Here is a 24,634-nt window from a genome sequence, read left to right as displayed (position 1 = left end):
TTGAATTAGGATGGCAGCCTCCAAAGTGAAACCACCAAGGGAGCAGTTCTAAGATGTTCTTTACTGGAACCAGGAATCTTTTCTTTTCATACTGGGGAGTCAGCCCTAATATGTGACATACATCTCCCACTCTGTCCCAGTGGCATGAAGGAGACACAAGATACAGCAAGAATTCACTGGACTCTTTTGGATAAATAAAAGCACTCAGAGAAACCACGTGGAAGCCAATGTCAAGGTGACCCACTTGTACTACCACAGCTCAAGCCACGGGTCAGACAGTCAGAAGGACAAGCTACCTGACTTCTAGGGACACACAATCGAAGATGTGTTCTTCATGCTAAGTAGTCACACTTCTAAATTGACTAGATTTTACAACTGAGAAATAAAAGTAATATAACAAAGCTTTCATCCTATAGTTGGGCATAGACATTTGGGAGAAGAGATGGCTCTTGATAATCTTTTGCTCGATGCCCTCCTGAAACACTTGTGAGACTGACTAGTCAGGTTAAGAGGTTGGGCCATAGCCGTAGTTAAGGACATCCGGACTCAGCTTAGGAGACAGGTAATGTATATTTCCTCCTTATGAAGCTAGGTTCATAAGGGGGTTCAGATCTACCAATAATGGTTTCTCAATTCTGTTTTGTGAACATTTAGCCAGCTGGTCAGAAAAGGTCTTCCCTATAGGCTAACTTGTCTGGAGAGCCTGTGGGTTACTGTCTATGGGGTAGCAAGAGTTGGACATGACTGAGTGACTAACAGGCTAACAGAAATGTGGCAAAGCTCTCAGTCCAGCTTGGGGGTGGAAGACTTACCTATATAAAGCATATTGAAACTGCTACCTGAACAAGGCAGAAGTGGATAAGACAGAGGCTAAAATTTATACTGCCTGCTGTGTGCTAGAAACTGTGCTGTGCTTTTATAAGACAATTGTAACACCTCATGGTAGATCTCCTGATGTGGGACCATTAATCATTGAAAGTGGGTTTGAATTCGGAACCGTGATGCAAAACAATAGTCTTGTGAACATAAAGGCATTGATCAAGGGAGGATCATTTACTGAATTGAACTTTGAAAAATGAACACTAAATAGAGCACTTTTCATATGATTTTATTGCTGTTCTTTTCTAGCTCATGCATCAGCAAGTTAGTAATGGTCCCATGTATGGTTGCCAATGAGTTGAGTTTTCACAGATCTTCAGAATCAGATTTAGGAATCTTATACTGAAGATAATGTCATCTCCTCTCTTTGTGTCCTTCCCCAATCTTTTATTATGAGCGAGGAAGTCAATGTCCAGAGAAACATCTCAGTCAAGCATCAGCGGCAGGAGCCAGAGCTAGAACCAGAGTGTCTTTCCTCACAAAGCCCTCTTTCCTGGAACCCGTGTTCCTTACCAATGAAGAGGGCACACATGAACACAAATAGCCAAATGGGACATAGCCACCCACTGGTAAAACCTTCAAAGAATCAACGGCCAGCAGGGTTATCTGAAGTACCTGAGACCATTGGAAGAAAAAGTTCAGGTTAAATGAGAAAATCCTATTGCTGGGTTTCCCTAGTGGACCAGTGGTAAAGACTCTGCCTGCCAATGCAGGAGATAAGGGTTTGATCCCTGATCCGGGAAGATCCCGCGGCACAGAGCAAGCAAGCCTGTGCATCACCACTACTGAGCCCATGCTCTGTAGCCCAGGAGCTACAACTACTGAGCCCACACGCCATAACTGCTGAAGCTCATACAACTAGATCACACACAGCAAGAGAGCCACCACAATGAGAAGCCCGTGTAACACAAGAAAGTTGCTCCTGCAGTTACAGAAAGCCCAAGCAGCAACAAAGACCCAGCACAGCAAAAATAAATAGAAATTATATATATAAAGAAACCCCATTGCTTAAGCTGAGTAATCTCAAATAGACTGGGTAGAAGTTTCTCCACAAAATGCCCCATATAGAAAACAATAGTCCACTATCAAAATTCAACTTGGATCTAAAAATAGGCACACACACACAAATAATAATAATAAATTCTGAAATCCAATAGATGAGGTGAGATGGGAGGTCTGACATCAACCAATGAGGAAACTAGCTTTGTTTGGTGAACGGGTTAGATAAATTATACCTCTGGTTTTAGATTTCAAGCTGAAACTTTTAATTTAAATTCAAACATTATGAACCCATTGAACTGTGGGCAAATGACACCTTAGGTCACTTAACCCAACTGCCTGCAACCTAAGTTCTTATTGCTAACCAGCCTGGGGTTGTACAATTGATATTTTCCAGAGGATTAAATGCAGTGCTCCACTTCCTTCTCAAGCAGGCCCACCTTCTGAACTGAACAGCCTATAGCAACTCTTCCTTTGGAAGTTCTCCTCCACCTCCTGACATGCGGGCTGTTGAAGCAACCTCCACACAGGTAGATACTTTTTATTTTCCCCTTTAATCCAAACCACACAGAGCTGCCCCGCTTTGCTTCTTAAGTCATCACTGCCTATACAACCTTCAAAGAATCCTTTACTTTCAGAATAAGTTCAAGCTCCTTGTTTCACACTTTAAGAACTCCAGAGCTTAGCCAAACTCTCCTTATGAAGTGGTCTTTCTCATACCTTCCTAAAGTGAGCCAGTTTTTCCAACACAGCACATCATCACTCACCCTAAATTTGGAGTCAAAGTCCTCCCTCCCTCAAACTTGCTGTGTCCTGCTCCTCAAGCTCCCTGAAGTAATTCCTGCTAACTCCCCACAGAGCACATTCCTCATCCATAGTAGTCCTTCTCTCCCATAGGAGGCAAGGGTGGGGATGGTTGGTCTGAATTCCAGCTCCATCACTAAACTATGACCCTGGCCAAATGGCTAAGGCTCCCCTAGTCTCAGCTTCTTTCCCTCCCCAGAGAAAGGACAATACCTATACTCCATGAGACTTGGGTAAAATTAAAGAAGTTGGTTCTCGCACAAGCCTTGCCACTTAATAGGTGCTCAGTAAGTTTTTCTTTTCTCTTTATCACATACTACCTCTATTCTGCTGCTGTCGCTTCAGTCGTGTCCGACTCTGTGAGACCCCATAGACGGCAGCTCACCAGGCTCCCCCGTCCCTGGGATTCTCCAAGCAATAACACTGGAGTGGGTTGCCATTTCCTTACTGCTTATGTCTACTTTATCATCTGTCCTTGAACGTTAGAGTCCTAGTTCCTGTTATCTCCCAATGGCACCTAATAAGGTTCTAGTACAGAGCAGATTTTCAAGGTCAACTTGCGTGTCATTGGAGTAATGTTATAACCCAGCTACATTCCCTCTATCTTACTCTTTCTATGGTGGAAAACCTTCCTCAGCGAGCCAAAGTGGTTTCTATTAATGATCCAACTAAACTAGAGACAGCACTCACAGAGAATAAAGGAAATGTATAAGTTTTGAATCTACTTCCATAATTCTATCTCTGCCTAAGTTCCAGGAACATGCCCATTTTAATTATGTAAGGACATATATAATGGAAATCTTCAAGAAATGATATCTGTGTATATATACCTGATTCTACATAGATAGGTAAGAATCATCAAGACTTACTCCAAACTGTCAGCAGAAGTTGCAGTGGCGTTATACTTTTTTTTCCCCCCAAAGTATAATCCTTTCTTCAAATGGTATCTTACTTGGAATACTAACACGAGAAGCAGCTGAAGGTACGACTTCTTTGGGTGGACAGAAGGAGGAATGTGTAGGCCCTGTCTTCACAGCACACCAGGGTCTGTGTGTTCAGAGTGTGTGTGTGCATGTGTGGATGCGCACATACACATACACAGAAACTCCTCAGGCACGTCCACAAAACCTAAGTCAGAAACTACAGCTTGGCAGAATAAGCAAATCGTGTAGGAGGTGGGTAAACATACTCCACACTAGTGAAAAAACACCTACTAAACAAACATATATACAAGCATATGACGTCAGAGGAATTTAAATCCCGTTCTACAAGATGCCAATGTCAGAGGTTCTGCAAGTTGTACTCAATTTATGTTGCAGAAAGAGAGAAACACAAACAGAAGGAGGCCGTTCTGCTGCATGGAGGTGAATGCTCTCTCTGGGCATCGCTGGGCAGTGTTTTCTGGTTCACTTACCACTAACATCAGCTCCACGGGAAGCCAAGCATTTTCTGGTGACCTGCAAGCCCCCAGATTCAGGATTTCTCTACGGGAAGCCCTCGGATACTGTGAACTTTAGAAATCATTTGGTTAAAGAATATTTAGTGACAACAGAAATAGTTTCAAAATACCATTTGGTGAGACAATTGAAAATATGATTTCAATTTTAAAAATATATGTTTAAACAGATATGCACTTTTAAACTGGAAATATATACACCAAAATGTTAGTAGTCATTATAACAATTCTTTCTGTTCTTCTATAAATTTATCAAAATTTCTACAATGAACAAATATTCTTTGTCATAAATAATAATAATAATTATTATTATTATTTAGCAAACACCACACAGTATGTAGCATGTTAGTTCCCTGACCAGGGATCGAACCCAAGCACCCTGAAGTGGAAGCATGGAGTCTTCCCTGGACCACCAGGGAAATACCTTACTATCATTGTTTAAAGGCTAAGGCCAGTGGTTTTTGCAGGAGAACAAAGCAATGAATTTACTACTAAATCTCTGGGCAGGTGGCAAGGTGCCCCATGATGCCCACAGCATGATACACAGGGTACCTAGTAGATGCTCAATAAACAGTGACTGAATGGGCAGGTGTGAGGGGCGCATCCTGCTCCAGGCCATTTTGTATATATTCCCTGCACCCATCCCCTATTCCTTCTCTCTCCTCTCTCACAGTTTCAGAAAACAGAAACACTTCCAGAAACAGGCTGCAAGATTCAGCTACTCTCACCAGCTTAAGGGGCATTTTTTTTTTTAATTCCAATCTCACTGAATCTAGGCAAAACAGAGCTGTCACTCTGAGACCCTTTCTCATGTGTGTGACAGCGTACGGGGCCTGGGGAGGGGGTTCGGAGGTGAGGATATGTGAGGTAGGGAACTTGGAGAGGAGGGAGGTGATGGAGACAGAGTAACAACAAGGGTCAACAGGACACCTTGATGCCAAGCTGGGTTCCAATACAGACTTGGCTGACTTCTCTGGGCCTCAGTTTTCTCATCCATAGAAGGAAGTGACCTTACTTATCTCACAGAGATGTCATCACAAATGTGTAGGATGGCTGAGCTAAATGAAATGAAGGCAAAAGTGACTGTCCCATTTAAATGCAAAGTTTCCTTGGAACAAGGAAGTTGCCTGAGGCAGCAGCATCTTGGATTACCTGTACATTACATTACATTCACACATACACACACACAGGTATCTCTGTGCCCCAGGGGGTACAGGAGCCATAAGGAACTCTACAGCCTTTCCTTTCATCATGCAGAATGCATCCTGTTATGTCACCTCTGTGAAGCCTTGCTTATGAAAACTGTGATCTCTCCCTACCTGCGATGGGCACCCCTGGTCTGCTGCACACAGACATGCCCCTCCCCATCATACACACACACACACATTCTTTCTCTCCTCTCTCCTTCCTCCCCACCACCTCCTCCATCTCAGTCCCCACCAGCCCTCCACAGGCTTCAAGTGAACAGCCAACTATAACCCCACTATTCTGACAGAAGACCTATCACAAAGTCTTGTAAGGCCCCATAGTGATGTGTACACTACAGGCCCTCACTGAAGATGTTTGGATGGCTGATTAAAAGCCATGGCTCCATTGACCAGCTTGCTCTAGGACAGGATGGTCTTTAGAAGTAAAGAGAGTTTGCTGGAGTCTCATCAATTTGGCAATGGTCTCTGTCAACGCTGAGCCTGTACCCTCTACCCATAGACCTCATTTCACTGAAATCTGTTAGAAACTATTGAGGCTATCTCTTTTATTGGCAAATATATTGATTCCCAGGTGTCTGCCTGACCCACAGACCATTTCATGGTACTGAACCTCTCAACATACTCTTGCCAGACACTTGTCAGTCCTATCAAAGCCTCTTCATGCACTCCGATACCACACTGCCTGGGAAGGCATGCTCTAGTACAAAAGAGACCCATACTTCATTCTCAGCTCTTTTAGATTTTATTTGACATCGTTACCTCTTTAAAAAGAAAATCCACCAGTGGCCTAATGCTTACTCTGCTTTTTGCTTTTGTGTTTGCTGCTCTTCAGAATTGACAGTCGTAAGAGACATCCGAGTTCCTTGAGACCACAATTTTCCCCCTGCATCATCAACACTCCTTTCCCGGCAGTTCTCACCCCCTGCTCACACAGCTTATTAAAACTCATTTGAAAAATATCTCCGGTTGCTTTTTAAGGATTTTTCCATCCCGCATTTCCCCCAGGGCAGCAAGGAAGGTTGGATGAGGGAGATTCTTTAGTTCACTCTCTGTTTCCTCCTTAGCAACTCACACTGACCAAGCCCTCCATGAATCTTCTTCCCAGGCCTGGCAGGAAATGCCAAAGGATCAGAGATGGGGACAATTACGTAGAGACTCTTATTTTGAATGAGAAAAAAAATCATGACAAATTTACTCAAGTCAGGTTTTGTTGGAAGGGATGATTTCACAAGGGAGATCATACTCAGCAGCTCAAAATGCCTGAGAATTTTCTTTCTAGTAACCAGAAAAACAAAAGCAAAAACAAGCCTACCCCTCAGTGGCTCTCCCATCCTCAGCCTTCCATGGATGAGGGCAGGCGGAAGAGGCAATTTCTGAAATCATGCTTCCTCCTAAGCCCTGACATTAAGTAGCCCATAACTTTTGGAGCCCAAAGAAGCAGGCTCCCAGTATTGCCTTCCCCCCTCTACCAATGAACATCTGATTCTGCAGATGCAGGAACCTCCCTCTTCATTTCCCCAGCATCCTCCCTTTCTTCCTCTCCTTCACTGCAGTTGTTAAGCCATCAACATTTCCTTGGGAAAAGCAGGACACACACCAAGGTAGGAGTTCCAGTGCTGGAACAATCACAATGAAAATGAGAGTAGGAGATCAGTTCTAGTCTTCATAAGCATCTCTTTTCCATCATCCTCTTTACAAATGCTACCCCTGCTTAAAGGTCCAAGTTAGGTGCCACCTCTTCCAGGAAGCCTTCCCAATAGCCTTTGGCAGAGCTTCAAATGAATCACCTACAGAGCTCCACTAGAAGAGTTACTGTGCTATAGAGTATCACTTGCTGCTTATCTATCTCCCCACTAAACAGCAATCTTTATGCATTCAGAGTTAGTATGTTTTGAGTTGTGTAGCCTCAGTAATGTCTAGCATACAACAGATGCCCAATAAATACTTGTATATTCACTGAATTAATTATAGGCTTTACTGCAGTGGGTTGCTATGCCCCCTCCAGGGGATCTTCCCAACTGACGGACTGAACCCAGGTCTCCTGCATTGCTGGCAGATTCTTTATTGACTGAGCCACCAGGGAAGCCATATATTTTTTAAGCAAGAAATTATTGTGTGTATGAAAATATTAAATGTGCTGTTAATCTAATATTAACCATTAAAAATAAGTTTAGAATATGAAAAATTAGTTTCTCATCCATACCAACAGCTAGTACAATGCTTATAATTCTTTATGGCTATGTCAAACAAATGCAAAAAGGCAAAATGGTTGTGTGAGGAGGCCTTACAAATAGCTGAGAAAAGAAGAGAAGCTAAAGACAAAGGAGAAAAGGGAAGATATACTCACTTGAAAGCAGAATTCCAAAGAATAACAATGAGAGATAAGAAAGCCTTCCTCACTGATCAGTGCAAAGAGACAGAGGAAAACAACAGAACGGGAAAGACCAGAGATCTCTTCAAGAAAATTAGAGATACCAAGAGAACATTTCATGCAAAGATGGGCACAATAAAGGACAGGAAAAGTATGGACTTAACAGGAGCAGAAGATATTAAGAAGATATGGCAAGAATACATGGAAGAATGATACAAAAAAGATCTTAGTGACCCAGATAACGAGGATGCTGTGATCACTTACCTAGAGCCAGATGTCCTGGAGTCTGAAGTCAAGTGGCTTTAGGAAGCATCACTACGAACAAAGCTAGTGGAGGTGTGGAATTCCAGTTGCACTATTTCAAATCCTGAAAGATGATGCTGTGAAAGTGCTGCACTCAATATGCTAGCAAATTTGGAAAACTCAGCAGTGGCTACAGGCCTGGAAAAGGCCAGTTTTCATTCCGATCCCAAAGAAAGGAAATGCCAAAAAATGCTCAAACTACTGCACAATTGCACTCATCTCACATGCTAGCAAAGTAATGTTCAAAATTCTCCGAGCGAGGTTTTAACAGTACATGAACCAAGAACTTCCAGATGTTCAAGCTAGTTTTAGAAAAGGCAGAGGAACCAGAGATCAAATTGCCAACATCTGTTGGATCATCAAAAGAGCAAGAGTTCCAGAAAAACATCTACTTCTGCTTTATTGACTATGCCAAAGACTTTGATTATGTGGATCACAATAAACTGTGGAAAATTTTGAAAGAGATGGGAATACCAGACCACCTGACCTGCCTCCTGAGAAATCTGTATGCAGGTCAGGAAGCAACAGTTAGAACTGAACATGGAACGACAGACTGGTTCCAAATAAGAAAAGGAGTACGTCACGGCTATATACTGTCACCCTGCTTATTTAACTTATATGCAAAGTACATCATGTGAAATACCAGACTGGATGAAGCACAAGCTGGAATCAAGATTGCCGGGAGAAATATCAATAACCTCAGATATGCAGATGACACCACCCTTATGGCAAAGCGAAGAGGAACTAAACAACCTCTTAATGAAAGTGAAACAGTGAAAAAGCTGGCTTAAAACTCAACATGCAGAAAACTAAGATCATGGCATCTGGTCCCATCACTTCATGGGAAATAGATGGGGAAACAATGGAAACAGTGACAGATTTTATTTTCTTGGGCTCCAAAATCTCTGCAGATGGCGACTGTAGCCATGAAATTAAAAGACGCATGCTCCTTGGAAGAAAAGCTATGGCAAACCTAGACAGCATACTAAAAAGCAGAGACATTACTTTGCTGACAAAGCTATGGTTTTTCCATTAGTCATGTATGGATGTGAGAGTTGGACCATAAAGAAAGCTGAGCACTGAAGAATTGATACTTTTGAACTGTAGTGTTAGAGAAGACCCTGGAGAGTCCCTTGGACTGCAAGGAAATCAAACCAGTCAATTCTAAAGGAAATCAGTCCTGAATATTCATTGGAAGGACTGATGCTGAAGCTGAAGCTCCAATACTTTGGCCAGCTGATGTGAAGAACTGACTCATTTGAAAAGACCCTGATAAAGGCAGGAGGAGAAGGGGATAACAGAGGATGAGATGGTTGGATGACATCACTGACTCAATGGACATGAGTTTGAGCAGGCTTCAGGAGTGGGTGATGGCCAGGGAAGCCTGGCATGCTGCAGTCCATGGGGTTGCAAAGAGTCGGACATGACTGAGCGACTGAACTGAACTGATGTCAATCTTGAAGAGCATAATGCCTTTATAAAGTAAGAATGTGCCCAGGGATTTTCTTTTTTTTAATTGTAAGAAGGAGGGCCTGAGAGAAATGAGGCTACTCTCTCTCAACTGCAGTAGGAAGTCTTTTTACCTCCTTCTCATACTATATGTTTGCTACACAATTAAATACAGTTTTGTAGATTTTCCCAGCTGTTTCAGGTGATTCTAGCATCCCAAAGAGCATAGGGAGAATTCCAGTCAAACACACTGGTGTGAATTGATTGAATTTGATTGAAACTGAAGTTACTGGCTTAATTTGAGGGCCTCTGCCTTTTCTCACAAGCACTAGAGCCATTTCATTTGCTTTTTCCTTCTAGATCCCATGGAGAATGATCAGAGCACAGGAGTCAAGGACAGGTGGGCTTGGCACAGAAAAGTCCACAACAGTCTTTACCTGTAACTTGGTCATTTAGTGGGCTGTTGTAACCAGACCTGACATCACAATTGGCGCCAGAGGGTTTACACAATCATTGCCATTGGTCACCATACCAGACCCGGGACCCTACGCACTTTCAAGTCCTTTCAGGCAATCTGCGTAGTGCATGGCCTGAAGTCATGTGCAGTCTCTCAGGAACTTCTCAAAGGAATGCTTTTGTTGGGGCTGTTTCTTCTACATACCAAACAATAAAGGCTCACCTAAAAATAATTAAACCCTGCTTAACACCATTTCTGCTCTCTGTGTCATAATTAAGCAAGAATGAAAGAAATCTTAATAGGATTGTAAACAGGTCTTGTGTTCCTTAATCATGTGTTAGAGACTTAGTCAAAAACAAGTTTACGAAGGCTCAGAAACACCATCCTTTCTTTTCGGGAAAAGCGAAACTAAAGCTGTGCTGTACTATGGCCACTGAAGTCAGTTCCATTCCCACCCAAGTCCTGCTCCCGCCCTCCCCACTGCAGGGCCTGGATCCAACTCCTTCCTCACCTCTGGACTCTAAGGATCACCCCCTCCTCTGAGTTCTCCTGGCTTGAACACCGCCACCCAGAACGTAACTACTCAAGGCTGTTTGCTGTGGAAGGTAGTACAACCCCCTCATGCCTTATTGAGTAAAGTCCTCCACTTGAGAATCATCTTCCTTTTTGCTGATAACTCCACATCCAGAACCTACCTCAGAGTCAGGTGAACATCAGTTATTCTTTAAAATCATGATGACTGGTTGCCATAGGAAAAGCCACATTTTCTAACCATTAAGCTGGGAGGTTATTCAATGATTCCTCCTAGGATTTTTTTCACTAGTAAGCTAAGGTCCTTTGGAAAGATTAAACTATGATTTGCTTTGGAAAAATTAGATGAACACACTATCTGTCATGTTAAGTGAGATGTGCCATGGTCAACTGCATGGTCTGGGAATTGCTCCTGTAACTGTGGCCACCTGACATTGGCCTAGGAAAAATCTCTGACCTACAGAGGTAAGCCCCTTCTCTCCCCAGCCTTACCCTCTGGCCACTCAGACACCAATTTCCATGTCATTTGGTCACTGTTCTGCCACAAAGAAAACCCATGGTATCATTAGATACCATTTTCTGCTTCAAGAGCAGTCACATAACGAGGACCCTAGCCTTGATATTCTAAATGCACAGAGGAGAAAACTGCTGACCCTGAAGACATCAATCCCACTCCTCATTCACCAACACTGCAAGGAAGCAGAGCCTCCGCTGAGGCTCCCCGGGTCTACCACGTACAGGTCCCTACACAAGGTCCCTACAGCTGGACTGGACCTCTCTTGGGATGTTGGACCTCTTGGCAATGTGTCCAAAGAAAGCAAGCTAGTGTGGAGCCCTGCTAGGAAACCAGCTCAGATAGTAAGAGATAAGGTGCAGCTGCTATGGGTAGGGGAAGATGGGGTAACACAACATGGTATCAGAGCAGTCCCCACTAAACTGGAAGTCCCAGAGATGAGATGGTAGCTCGACCGCCAATGCCAAGTGTCTGGGGTCAAAGACTTACTTGTCTGAAATCTGATTTTCACATTGGTGCAAAAAGCAGAGCAGAGGAGAGAATTTTTAAAAAATCTCCCACCCCTCCATCTCTGAGAGCAACCAGCTACTATGTATGAGGCCCTTGATAGGCACCATGGAAGATAAAGAAATACAGGATAAGTTTCTCATTAATTCAGAATTATTCTCAGGTAGAGAAAAGAGGAAAGCTGACCTCATGACTGACTCCATAATGTGCTTGCAGATTATTTTCATTTCGTTACTGCCACCTTCTGGTCTCTAGGCACCTACATGGTAATTTTAAAATGCTACCTTAAATTTGTGATTCATGATGGATTTTTTTTTTTTTTGACCGTGCCACATGGCTTGCAGGATCTTAATTCCCTGACCAGGGATTGAACCCCTGGCCATGGTGGTGAAAGAGCCAAGTCCTAACCACTGGACCAGAGAATTCCCCATATGGCATTTTTAGTACTTGCTCACACCCTTTACCTCATACAATGGTACACAGATTAGACATAGTTCAGGTGGCCTTTATTCTATTTTCATTTGATCTGAGGGCAACAACAAATTTAAGTGATTTGCCAAGAGACAAAAAGTTAGGAGCAGAGCAAGGATAAACCATGCCTGCTGTTTTCTCCAAGGAGCAAACACCAGGGTTATTCATTTGACTTTCTTTGTCCAGCTACATTCATAAAGACTTCTATAACCCTCTCATTCCTTCACAAGTACAGCCTTGAGTGGAAAATCCCTTACTCTTAAAAAAAGAGAATGCTGTTCAAAGACTCCCTGATCTTTTCAAGGGTAAAATCCATTCCATTTTACAAGGTCTCTGATAAAAGAATGTAGGGGATCTGTGATTGATTTTTAAAATTTTATCTGACAGTCAAAATACTATAGCATCCTCCAGCACAACCCTCAGATGGCATCCACCAGCTTCCTCTTAAGCATACCTTGGTCTGGAAGCAGCAATAGAGCTGGGTTAGGTACGGATGTTTTCGAGCCAGAGCCAAAATCCGCTTCTCTGTCATCGTGCAGTCCACATCATCATCCTGAAGGATGACATCCTTCTTTAGGACCTTCACGGCATAGACTTCATCTTTGCCTTTGAGCTCCGCCAGCATGACCTGTAATTACCCAAAACCACCCCATAAGTCTATATATATAGGAAATGAAAAGAAACCCAAGTCAATACCAAGTGCTTTAAAAACTAACTCATTTTATCTTTAATTTTAAATGGTATTGTAGTATTTAAAATGTAAAGACTATCCATCCCCATACAGCTACTATAATTTATTTGCTTTTAATCTCTAGCACTGTGTCCAGGCAAAGAAAAGTTCAATGCACATTTGTTAAACAAATTATATGAACATATTAATAATTATTTCATATGTTCATATAATTTGTCATGTTTGCAATGAGTACAACAAGTATAGCATCGATTTTTTAATTGAACATTATTTCATAAGCATTTCTCTATATAGTCTCCATCATATCATGGTTGCTGATACTCAGTTCAAGTATAACAGTTTATTTAACCATGTACTTCAAACTTGTTTCATCCAATTATTAAGTATTATATAAATAAATTGCTTCAGGTGGTTTATACATACACCTTTTCTTTCTTTGAGATCATAGCCTTAAGATAGAAAATCTTCAATGTGAATTATAGAGTTAAATGTGTACATTTCCTGACTTTCAAAAAGGATATACTATATAATCTGCCACTAGTAATGTAGAAGTGCTTTAGTTTCATGTACATTCACTAATGTTGGTACTTTCACATAAAAAGCTTTGCTTATGTAATGAGTGTGAAATGTTTCCTCAATGTTGTTTTAACTTGTAATGAAACTAAAAATCTTTGTTTTCTATTTCTTTTTGTGCAAATTATTGTCCTCTGTCCAGTTATCTACTGTTTTATACCACTATATTCTTTAGGAATCCTTATGAGCTTGGTATATAAAGTTACTACCACTTTAATTTCTGCAAAGGTTTTTCTAAGCCTGCCATATGACTTTCTGCTATTTTTTCTATTGAACAAGGTCCTCTATTTTTTGCAGTTGAATCTGTCCTTGTTTACCTTTATGATTTCTTCTACAGCTTTAAAGCTGGAATGTGATTCCTTCTCCAGAGAGTGAATTTACAGCTCTATTTTCTTAAAGTTTTCCTATCATTTGATATTTTTGCACTCATTTCCCTACAGATGTGACAAGATTTTCTCCCATTAAATAACTCGTAAATACAGTATTTCAGTCATCAGAGCTAAAGAGCAGTAACTCAGAAGCTTAATGAGGGCATTCAGGATGTTACCCTGAAGATGTTTGTCACCCACATACAATATAAAGTTTTAAAACTGGCTCAAACTTTGGCAGCAACTTTTCTGAAGAAGCAACCCAAATGCTCCCAAGTCATCAAGGTTCACATCCTGCTTACATCCTGTGGAAACCTGGAGCCTCTGAACCTGCTTCTTTCCTCTTGAATCTTGCTCAGAATTAAACCAGGTCCTGCTTACATTCCAGAGTTATGCCATCAGAGGACTGGGGTCTGCTTCGTACATAACCAGTCTCTGAAGAATTTGATTGCTTCAGCCTTTGCTATTAGAGTCAATCCCATCAGTGACTTTTGCTATTAAGTCAATGCCACCCATAGTCTCAGGATGAAATGTGGCAGGTAAGATGGCTGGGAACCAGGTCTCATCCTCTGGGGGCTCCAGAAAGCCACTACCTTTGGAGAGAAGTGGAGCAGGTCTATAGCTTAGCCTGCAAAAGTCCAGGATGCATAAGGGCATGAGATCCCTGGGAGTTCCCAGAGCCAGGCACCTGGCTCCAGAGCATGGCCACCTTACTCTAGGAGGTCCTAGAAAGGTGACGCCCATTGATCCCAGGCATGGCTTTGTGATAAGCAGGGAATAAGCAGGGGTCTGAGCTGAAATGTTAACCAGTTTCCTAGGTTCCCTGCTCTTCTATCTTCTAAAATAAACTGGGGTTATTTTGTCCATCTCATCCCACCTTCAGAATGCTGGCTGGTCACCATGAAGACTTTAATGGGCACACTCTGCACCCATGCCCCAGATCACTGTGTTGGGCTCCGGGGAGCAGGAGAGGAGGAGGGCTCCGGGGGAAGCGGCCCCTGATCAAAGACCTGAGATGCCTGTGCTCATTCTCTCGCCACAGGCGCAGGATGAAAAAGACACTTAGTCAGTGCCAGAAAAGCCACTTAAAATAACACTCAATTTACAAAGTAATACACTCTAAGATTTCCTTTGAGCCTCAAGTTCACTCAGGGTAGAGATGCTAGAATTAATTTCCAAAATTTTTGTAATGAATTAAGAAAACAGAATTTCAGATGGATCTCTGAAAGGAAGAAAGCTCTCATGACTATTATTGATAATGGGAGGCCAAGCACACATAAAGCAATTTAAACTGCTCAGAGTGCTTTCTCGCCCGCTCTCTCACTTGGTTCCTGCTCCTGTTTGACAAATGAGAACAACTGAATCCCAGAGAGGTGGAATGACTGTCCTGTAGTCCTGCAGCCCATGAGCAGCACAACCCTGGTTCCTATCTCCTTGGCCTCAGGCCATTTTCACTCAACCAGGAAGGAAAACATAACCAGACCAGGATGAAATGTTCATCACATTTTGGATCAGACCAGCAGTTCTGCCCTCGCGTGCCACAGACCTTGCCGAAGCTGCCTTTGCCCAACACCTTGATGAAGTTGAACTCATCCAGGCCCAAGCGCTTGGCCTGGCCTTGCCGGACTTCACCATTTTCACCCAGGCTTGCCAGCTGACCATCGGTGGATGATGCCGCCCTGTGCTCCTCCCCTCGATTGTCAAATGACAAGGCCTTCCGGATGTTGTTTTCAAGTTCTTTTATTTCTAGGACCAAGTGTGACAAGATATTGCATTAGTGTGCACCTCACAAGCCCTTCCTGTTAGGATCTGATATTCAAAATGTTCCCCCCTGCACCATGACTCTCAACCCTCCCTCTGGTTCTTCACAGCAACAGACACAGCGATGCATTCCTGTACATTCCTTCATTTGCTCTGCACACTTTTACTGGCACCTAATTAATTTACAGCAAGGCCTAGGAACACAAAGAGAACAACACGGTCCCCGCCAATTCTCTCCTTCAGATCTGCCTTTTATTCTGGGACGGGGCCACCTCTCTGAAAGCCCCCTTCAGCTGGTAGCCTGTTGCATTGTTCTAGGTGTAGTGCAGGAATCCTGGCCTCCCAAAGGCAATAGGGATCCTTCAAGTTTCCTTTGAAAATTAAAACAATGGCTAATGGAAAACCACTGTCACAATAATTATTGGTGAGGTAATTATTTCAGTAACTGGGACTAAGAAGCCTTTACCTTCTAAGGGACTTTACTTGGCTTTATTGCTGGGTTTATTCTAAATACCCATCTTCCATAAGGTTATTTAACCAAATGAGCAGTGGGCTTATCGTTAACAAAAGAATTATGTCCCAAGAGTGACATGTTGCAAATTTATCTCAGATGGGGCAGGAATTCCTCAGCAGTTTCATAACTATGACACAGCCTTGTGCTGCTGCAGAGTATGTGACCTGAATTAACCTGGGGATGATAACGCTGGGTGACCCTTTGACCTTTTCTATTTGAGAAAACTGTTGTTAGCTATACATTCACCAAGACATAGGCTCCTTTGTGTAGAAGTGGACATCTCGAGCGTAATCCAATTTTAAAAGATGCTTGTGAATAACTGGGATCACAGGAGGGAAACACAAACTATTAACCTTTGGGAATCAGAATCAAGCAGGAGTGATCAGCTGCCGCTTGACATAAAGACAGCTTCGGCTCCTTTACAGAAGGACAGAGGCCTATGAAGGCTCCATGGTCTGCAGGCTTGACTTCTCTGAGATGTGCCAGGACAGAGTGCAGGGGAGAGGTGAGGACAGCTTCCAAGTCTACAGACATGCCCGTGCCAGCACCGCAGTTTTCTATCACTTACTCTTAACTAAGTATAACTTTTGCTCTCAGCATAGAGCTTCTACTCATAACTTGCAAGCAAGTTATTAAGTGAATTTTGGAAAACAGAACTTGGATGCTGGGGATATTAAAACTTAAAGAAAGTATCTTTCTATGTGTTCTTACAACAGAGAGAAGAGGAATTGTGCCTTATTTCAGTTCGGCAATAATGCACTGTCTTGCTAAGAAGGTTTTCACATCTATTTGTCCTCACAATATGGCTGGGAAATACTGTACCTTCACGGACGGCGGACAAAGAGAGGTCCTGAGGGGCATGGTGTCCTGCCGAGGCTGGACAGCACGCTGGGCAGGAACCAGGCCTACAAACCTAGTTGCCTCATGCTTGCCTGGGGTTTCTTTATCATATGACTCTGTCCCCTTGAAGCTCTCAAAGGAGCTCTCAGTCTTAAAAAAGCAAAACCTGAAAATGCCCACATTGAACAGGGACAGCATCTGCTTGTTTGGAGGCTCCGGGGAACCACTGGATTATTTACGAAGGGCTCAAGCCTCTTTTGAAAGGAAGCAGAGTATAAAGGTGCAGAAAGTTAATCAGAGAAGCATGAAGAGGGACTCAGATCAATTATTTTGTGACTTCAGGACTGGCATACCCCCTGCAGTTGTTTTATTTACTTCTAGGGAAGAAGGGCTGGGTTGCAGTGATGACCCCCACAGAGGGTTCCATGGCAAGGTTTCTGAGAATGGGGTCCCTAGGCCATAAGGGGTGACGTCTTGCCCTTACCACTGACTTAGTTCCTGACCTTTGGGCAAAACTTTTTAACTCTCTGCCTTACACTTCTCACCCTGTAACCTGGGGACAGTAAGGGAGCATAGACAGAGAGTTGGCTTGAGTGTAGAATGAGGATAAGGAAGACAAAAGGGGCTATAGAACATCAAGGCACTATTGTTCTGACTTGTTAATAATTATCCCTGTTCTGCAGATGCAAACATCCCTTGCCAGTGAGATCTGGTTCTGGTTACCAGAGGGGAAGTTCTAAAGTGTATATATCCCTCCTCAGTCTTGGCATCCTTGGATACTTACAGAATTCAGAAACCTTTGATAACTTCCAGCATATTCTGATGGAGAAGCAGACATCCTGAGCTGAGCACTACAGGGGAGTCAGGTGTGGAGCTGGCTTCTCGAAGGCTTTGCCAGCTTCACCTTACTATCCCCACCCACCCATCTCCAGACTCCTGCCCTGATCGCAACTTTTGGGTATGATGGTGAAGTTCAGGGAGGAAGGAAGTCAGATTCAACTCAACTGAGTGGTGCTGAGGGGGCTGGGAGCAGAGCTGGGCAGTGTGGTGACAGAGGGGCTGTGCTCTCTGCCTCTCCTGCACGTGGAAGCTGGAAGATAGGCGAAAGAAAAGAACCACAGCTCCTCATCTCTCTCACTTTTACCCTGCCTGGGAGTGACGTCAGGATGGCAGAGCCATTCAGTGCCACACTCTCAAGCCTTGGACTCCTTGGCCCTTCCAAGGACGGAGCTCAGAGGTAAAGAAGCAAATCTGAGGGTCTCACCTTGGTCACAGGGAGAGGTGGGGGCAGACTTGGATCGGTCTTCCTCAGACGGTGAGCTTCCAGAAGCAGGCTGGGGGGACTCAGCACCAGCAATGAGCTAGAGAGAGGGAGAGAACGAGGGGAGAAAAGAGTCAGAAAGGAGATGGGGAGTTTCCCTAAAGTCAAAAGCATCCAGATACGACACCAGGGGCTGTAGCAGTCCCTGGTGCACAGTAGCTCTTGCTGAATTGATCATCCAAAAGCAGAGACTCAAGGTTGTCAATTAAAGGAAAGAAAACAAGTGATGTCAGCTTGTTTAATTTTTATTCTACCCAAATACAACTGACCTTTCCAAGCAAAGCTCAGCCTTACCCCTTTCATGAAACTTCTCTTGCCTACCCAAGCAATGACAGTTCTCTCATCCAGAGCAAGCTTGACAGCTGCTTGGTATTTATTCCCTACCTTGTCCAGCTTTATTTAATTTGGGATCTCTACTCAGGTAGCCTGTAGGTTCTCTGAAGGTTAAGAGCCTATCTAGTATTTGTATTGCCCCTGGGGATTGCACAGAGAGATACACATAACAGAAGCTCAATCAGCATCTTCAGATGTATCGATATTTGTCGGCAATCAGGAAATTTCTAGCAGGATATCCTCCATGAAGTCTATTTCTTGGCATAGATGCTGGTATATTCATACTAAGTTCCTATCAAAGGCAGAAGTTTACACTCAAGAGATCACAAGCACTTCTGTTCCCCTTTACTCTTGATCTACTCACTGTGCACACACATCATTCCTGGATGATCGGCTGCTTGCAAGGGGCATTATGAAGGTAACTCAGGCTCCAGAAAGCCTGATGCTCCCACATAGAAGCTCCCTCAGCTTCTGGCCAAGGGCACTGGTCTCCCATCCTCTCGTACTAACTCAAGGTACTACTTGGTTTGCTTGACTTTTTCCAGCTTTTGCATCAGAAGCAATACAGCAATAAAACTGTCAGGACTGAAGTCTCTTAGTCTCTGACTCTGCTCCTTCCTTATTTTCTCCATGTTGGCTTCTTAGCAGCAGGATCTCCCAAATCCAAGACAGACAGACAATGCCTGGTTACTCTCGTTACAGGCCATATAAATACAGGGGAGGGGGCAGGTATTGAGTTTTCTCTGAAATGTTCCATGACAGTAAAGATTCCAACTCAGTTTACTTCTCAGTTCAGTCGCTCAGTCGTGTCCGACTCTTTGCAACCCCATGAACTGTAGCACGCCAGACTTCCCTGTCCATCACCAACTCTTGGAGTCCACCCAAACCCATGTCCATTGAGTCGATGATGCCATCCAACCATCTCATCCTCTATCGTCCCCTTCTTCTCCTGCCCGCAATCTTTCCCAGCATCAGGGTCTTTTCAAATCAGTCAGCTCTTCACATCAGGTGGCCAGAGTATTGGAGTTTCAGCTTCAACATCAGTCCTTCCAATCAACACCCAGGACTGATCTCCTTTAGGATGGACTGGTTGGATCTCCTTGCAGTCCAAGGGACTCTCAAGAGTCTTCTCCAACACCACAGTTCAAAAGCATCAATTCTTTGGTGCTCAGCTTTCTTTATAGTCCAACTCTCACATCCATACATGACTACTGGAAAAACCATAGCCTTGACTAGACAAACCTTTGTTGACAAAAGTAATGTCTCTGCTTTTTAATATGCTATCTAGATTGATCATAACTTTCCTTCCAAAGAGTAAGCGTCTTTTAATTTCATTGCTGCAATCACCATCTGCAGTGATTTTGGAGCCCCCCCAAATAAAGTCTGCCACTGTTTCCACAGTTTCCCCATCTGTTTGCCATGAAGTGATGGGACTGGATGCCATGATCCTAGTTTTCTGAATGTTGAGCTTTAGGCCAACTTTTTCACTCTCCTTTTTCACTTTCATCAAGAGGCTCTTTAGTTCTTTGCTTTCTGCCATAAGGGTGATGTCATCTGCATATCTGAGGTTATTGATATTTCTCCTGGCAATCTGGATTCCAGCTTGTGCTTCCTCCAGCCCAGCGTTTCTTATGATATACTCTGCATATAAGTTAAATAAGCAGGGTGACAATATACAGCCTTGACATACTCCTTTTCGTATTTGGAACCAGTCTGTTGTTCCATATCCAGTTCTAACTGTTGCTTCCTGACCTGCATATAGGTTTCTCAAGAGGCAGGTCAGGTGGTCTGATATTCCATCTCTTTCAGAATTTCCCACAGTTTATTGTGATCGACACAGTCAAAGGCTTTGGCATAGTCAATCAAGCAGAAATAGATGTTTTTCTGAAACTCTCTTGCTTTTTCAATGATTCAGCGGATGTTGGCAATTTGATCTCTGGTTCCTCTGCCTTTTCTAAAGCCAGCTTACTTCAGGCAAGGAACAAACTCATGTCTGCTGAACAGGACTCTCTGTGGAGCTGTGCACGCGTGTGTTCAGCACTGCCATCACAGGGTGTTTGTCTAACCTGCCTTCTGGGTGGGACCTCAGCATTAGGGGTGCTGACATTCTGCTTGTAGCTTCAATGTCCTGGGTGAATAACTGAAGTCCTGCTTCCACCAGTGGGACTGTCAAGAGTTGAGAAGGGCCACCAGAAGCACCAAATCTCATGTTAGTCAGGAGGAGAGGGTGTTTTTTACTCTAAACCTTACAAAATAGCTTTGTTTATTGGAAAAGTAAAGAAGAAAATGCTTAAAAAGATGGAAACAACCCAAACTTTCCCGTTCAAGGGAAAAGCCTCCTCTGAGAGGCAGCAGGGAAAAGGTATGGGCAGCTTCTAGAACAAGAAGGGAAACACAAAGTCCTTCAGAAAGTATTTCAAGGGAAAATTTAGGGACAACGTTTAGGAGCTAATACTGTCGAGGCAACCAGAGTCAGGCTTGTTTTTTAGTTAAAAAAAAAAATATATATATATATATATACACACACACACACACACACACACACTGGGCAATGAGAGCCACTTGCCCATACCAACCTACCAGGATTTCTTGCCCAGTTAACATGGTCCCCATTTTTTCATTAACTTACTCTTTCAGAGCCCTCTTACATTTTTTAGGCTAGGAGCCAAGGCTAGGACGAGCCTTCAAACAAAATGCTAGAGATATCTTTAGCTCTGTTTACATCTGTGGGGCCTGATTCACCAACATAACATTATAGCAAATGGATCTTTTCCTACTGACATTCGGAATGTCATACAGATAGAGACAGGGCTTTGGTCACCAAAGACAGGCCCAGATGTTTCTTGTCGTGGGACATTAACAATATTCCTCGGGTAGCCAAGTGCCAGCACTATCACAAATCTTCTTGGCTTGCTCCCTAGAAAGGAATGTGTTTCTAGCTCTTCATCCATTTATCCTCATTATAGTGATACCAGAGGCAAAGTTCAAATGTGAACATTGCTCTCATGCCAGGTTTGGAGGCAGATAAGGCTACTTCCCTGTCTAGAATTGAATATTTTCTGGAGGGAATTCCAGAATCCTCACCTCGAAGGTGATGATGTAGCCCTAGGAAACACAACACTTGAGACTTGCTTGGCTTTTCCTTACCTCTGGAATCGACGAAGGAGACTTCTGCATTCCCTGCATGACTCTTTCTTCTTTGTTTTCTTTAAGCACATGTTGTTTCAAGTCCAGCGTCTCAACCCAGCAGTCTCAGAACTATACTCCAAGGGACTCCCAGGAAGTCAGCACGGAGATGCTGGCTCATATGGAGCTCCAGAAACATCACCCAAGAACCACTTACCTTTTTCCTCCTCTGGCCACTATTGGTGATCTTGTCTGGAGTAACACCCAGGTCAGCCAACACTTTAGCGATACCCCTGGCATCCACGCCACAGTTGGGAGCCACGTTGGTCTCACAGCGCCGGTGAACGTTCATCTTGCAGACTGTAAGGAGACACGGAGGAGAGGCTTCCAAAGGGTCATGGCCTAAAATGTTACCTTATTGTGCTCTGATTGTAAAAGGAACACACGTTCATTTGTTAGAATTTGGAAAATGCAGGAAGACAAAAAAAGAAAAATAAAAAAATCACCCATCATCCCCTCACACAGATCTAAAATCAACCACCTCATGGAGATAATCAGGTTATGGATGAATAAAAATCACACTGAAATTTCCTTTCAGGGAGCAGAACACTGACTATAGAATTTAATTGGTTTCTCTGAAGAAAGTTCATTTGGATGCTGAACCTAAATGGGTCCCCTGTATACAGTGCACTATATTACTCCGCTGTAATGTGGGAATGTTCCCAAAAGAAGAACACTCACAGTAGACAGGCTCTAAAGAAACTCATCTCTAAAAATGAGGAGCCTGAGTAAGGTGACCTCCAAGGTCCCCTTCAAATCCAAAATCTGGATTCGAAGGAACAAAGACCATGCTTGAATTTTGTCTTTTGCTTCATCTGGATCACTTAAGCTGACCTTGGTGCAGGACACCCAAGGTGAAAACATTAACTGTTTTGGTCTCCAGTCCAGTATGTGAGGAGCTTGGAAGTTGTTACTCTGTCCTAAAGAGTAAAAAGCTGAACAAACTGGAAAATCAACAAGTCTTCTTAAGATTTAACAGAGAAGTAACATCACAGGGCAAACTGCTGCCCTGTGGGAGAGACAGATATGAATCTTAACTTAGTGGAACAGAAACTCCCAAGCAGCAACCCAGAGGAAAAGCAGCACAGGGTAGGGAAGCCTGCACTAAATGGTGAGCCATTGGGGTCCCAGAGTGGACGATCTGTCAGAGACTCTAGGCTGACCCCGTCATAGGGTCCCCCCCAGTTTTGCGACTTTTACCTCTAGTTGTTTGACCATGTTCTCACAGGGAATATTGGAGAAAGAAATCCCACATGCTGATCACAGGGAGACAGGGAAGGAATTTTGAAATACAGCAGAGCTCCCTGTTCTTAACAATGCTGGCTCTTAGAAGAAGCTATATCATCAGAGATTGAACTACTGTAGCTTTATCAGATCCTAAGCAACCTAGGGGAAGGAAAATGCCCAACTCCAACCTGTGTTAGCTATCTTGTCCTATATAAGGTGGGGGAAACCCTGAGAAGCATGTATACAGCTCATAGCTCAGAGAAACAGGTTCACAGAAAGACTGAGATCCAATCTCAGGACTACAGAATGCTTCCGCTCCCCCAAAACCTTAGCACCATGTTACTAAAGGCCTATTACTGCTGGTCCTGTTACTTGACATGTCATGTCTGACTATCCCTCTCTCATACACACAAATATGAGGCATCTTAAAAGTTAAAAAACCAGTTTGAAGAGACAGGGCAAGAAGCGGAACCAGATTCAGACATGGCAGAGTTACTGGAATAACCAGGCCAGGAATTTAAAACAACTATGATTAATATGCTAAGGGTGTGTGTCAATAGAAATTTTTAAAACAGAAAAACAAAAGGAGAAATACTGGAAAAAATATATAGAATATCTAAGAAATACAGAACAGTTGCAAAAGGTGTAACATGTGTATGGGAATACTAGCAGGAGGAAAAAAAAGGGAAAAATAAACAGAAAAATATTGGAAGTAAAAATGACTAAGAATGCCCTCAAAATAAATTCAGATACCAAACTACAGACCCAGGAAGCTAAGAGAACACCAACAAATGACAAGAAAGAACAGGATAAATGAAAAAGAACAAAACCAGTATCAAGCTACATCTAGGCATATCATATACAAGCTGCAGAAAATCAAACATAAAGAAAAATAATCTTGAAAGAAGTCAGAAGGAAATAACACCTTACCCAAAGGGAAGCAAAGACAAGCATTACATCTGACTTCTCAGAAACCACATAAGCAAGAAGAGAGTAGTGTGAAATATTTAAAGTACAATAAATCCCCTTCACATAAACTAGCTCTGTTCCAAAAGCATGTTCATAAATCCCATTAAGTCCAATAAAGTTAGCCTAGGTACTCAACTAACACAACTGGCTATGTAACACTGTACTGTAATAGATTTATAATATTTGCTTATAAAAAACAAATATAAAAATAAAGAAAACATTTTTAATCTTATCGTGCAGTACCTTGTACTCTTGTAGTGCTACAGTACCTTGAAAAGTATAATAGTGAAGTACAATAGCTGGTGGTTCTTAGCAGTGACAGTCACATCAACATTGCTTTCACACTTGCTCCTAGACATCCTGGGCTTGAAATAAAGTTACTGTATACTGTACTCTATACAGTACACAAAAGCACCACACTTAGAGAGGAAGCACACACGTGACAATACATACCAGGCATGTGACTAACTTACATGACTGGTCATGTGTACACACCTTCACATTTTTGAAAGTTAGCAACCTCAAGGTTCATATGTAGGGGACTTACTGTTTTGAGAGGGGGAGAAGATGCAGAATTCTGTACCCTGTGAAATTATCCTTCAAAAGTGAAGGAGAAATAAAGACTTCCTCAGACAAATAAAAATTGAGGAACTTTATTGCCAATAGACCTGCCTTGCAAGAAGTGTTAAAAGAAGCTCTTCAGAAAAAAGGAAAATGCTATCAGTCATTTTCCTTCCTTCAGTCATCAGAAACTCAGATCTACATAAAGAAAGGAAGAGCATCAGAGAAGGAATAAGTGATGGTAAAATACAAACTTTTATTTTTTAAATTCTTACTTGATCTAACAGATAATTTTTTAAGACAACAATAGCAACGATGTTTCCAATTATTATGCTTATATA

The 24,634-nt window shown here is 42.8% G+C and overlaps 1 protein-coding gene across 1 annotated transcript in view; it reads right to left on the bottom strand.

Moving 5' to 3' along the window:
* Positions 1-24,634, bottom strand: part of PRKCE (protein kinase C epsilon) — a 541,807-nt gene that overhangs the window by 158,915 nt on the left and 358,258 nt on the right. The window contains exons 8-11 of the mRNA XM_052647681.1: positions 21,694-21,836; positions 17,961-18,057; positions 15,128-15,327; positions 12,404-12,577 (exon numbers count right to left, since the gene is read on the bottom strand). Of these exons, the coding sequence (XP_052503641.1) occupies positions 12,404-12,577; positions 15,128-15,327; positions 17,961-18,057; positions 21,694-21,836 (614 nt within the window). The remainder of the gene's footprint in view (positions 1-12,403; positions 12,578-15,127; positions 15,328-17,960; positions 18,058-21,693; positions 21,837-24,634) is intronic.

Source organism: Budorcas taxicolor, chromosome 11 (genome assembly GCF_023091745.1).
Source record: "Budorcas taxicolor isolate Tak-1 chromosome 11, Takin1.1, whole genome shotgun sequence".
Lineage (NCBI taxonomy): Eukaryota > Metazoa > Chordata > Mammalia > Artiodactyla > Bovidae > Budorcas > Budorcas taxicolor.
This window is presented reverse-complemented; position numbering and strand designations above follow the sequence as displayed.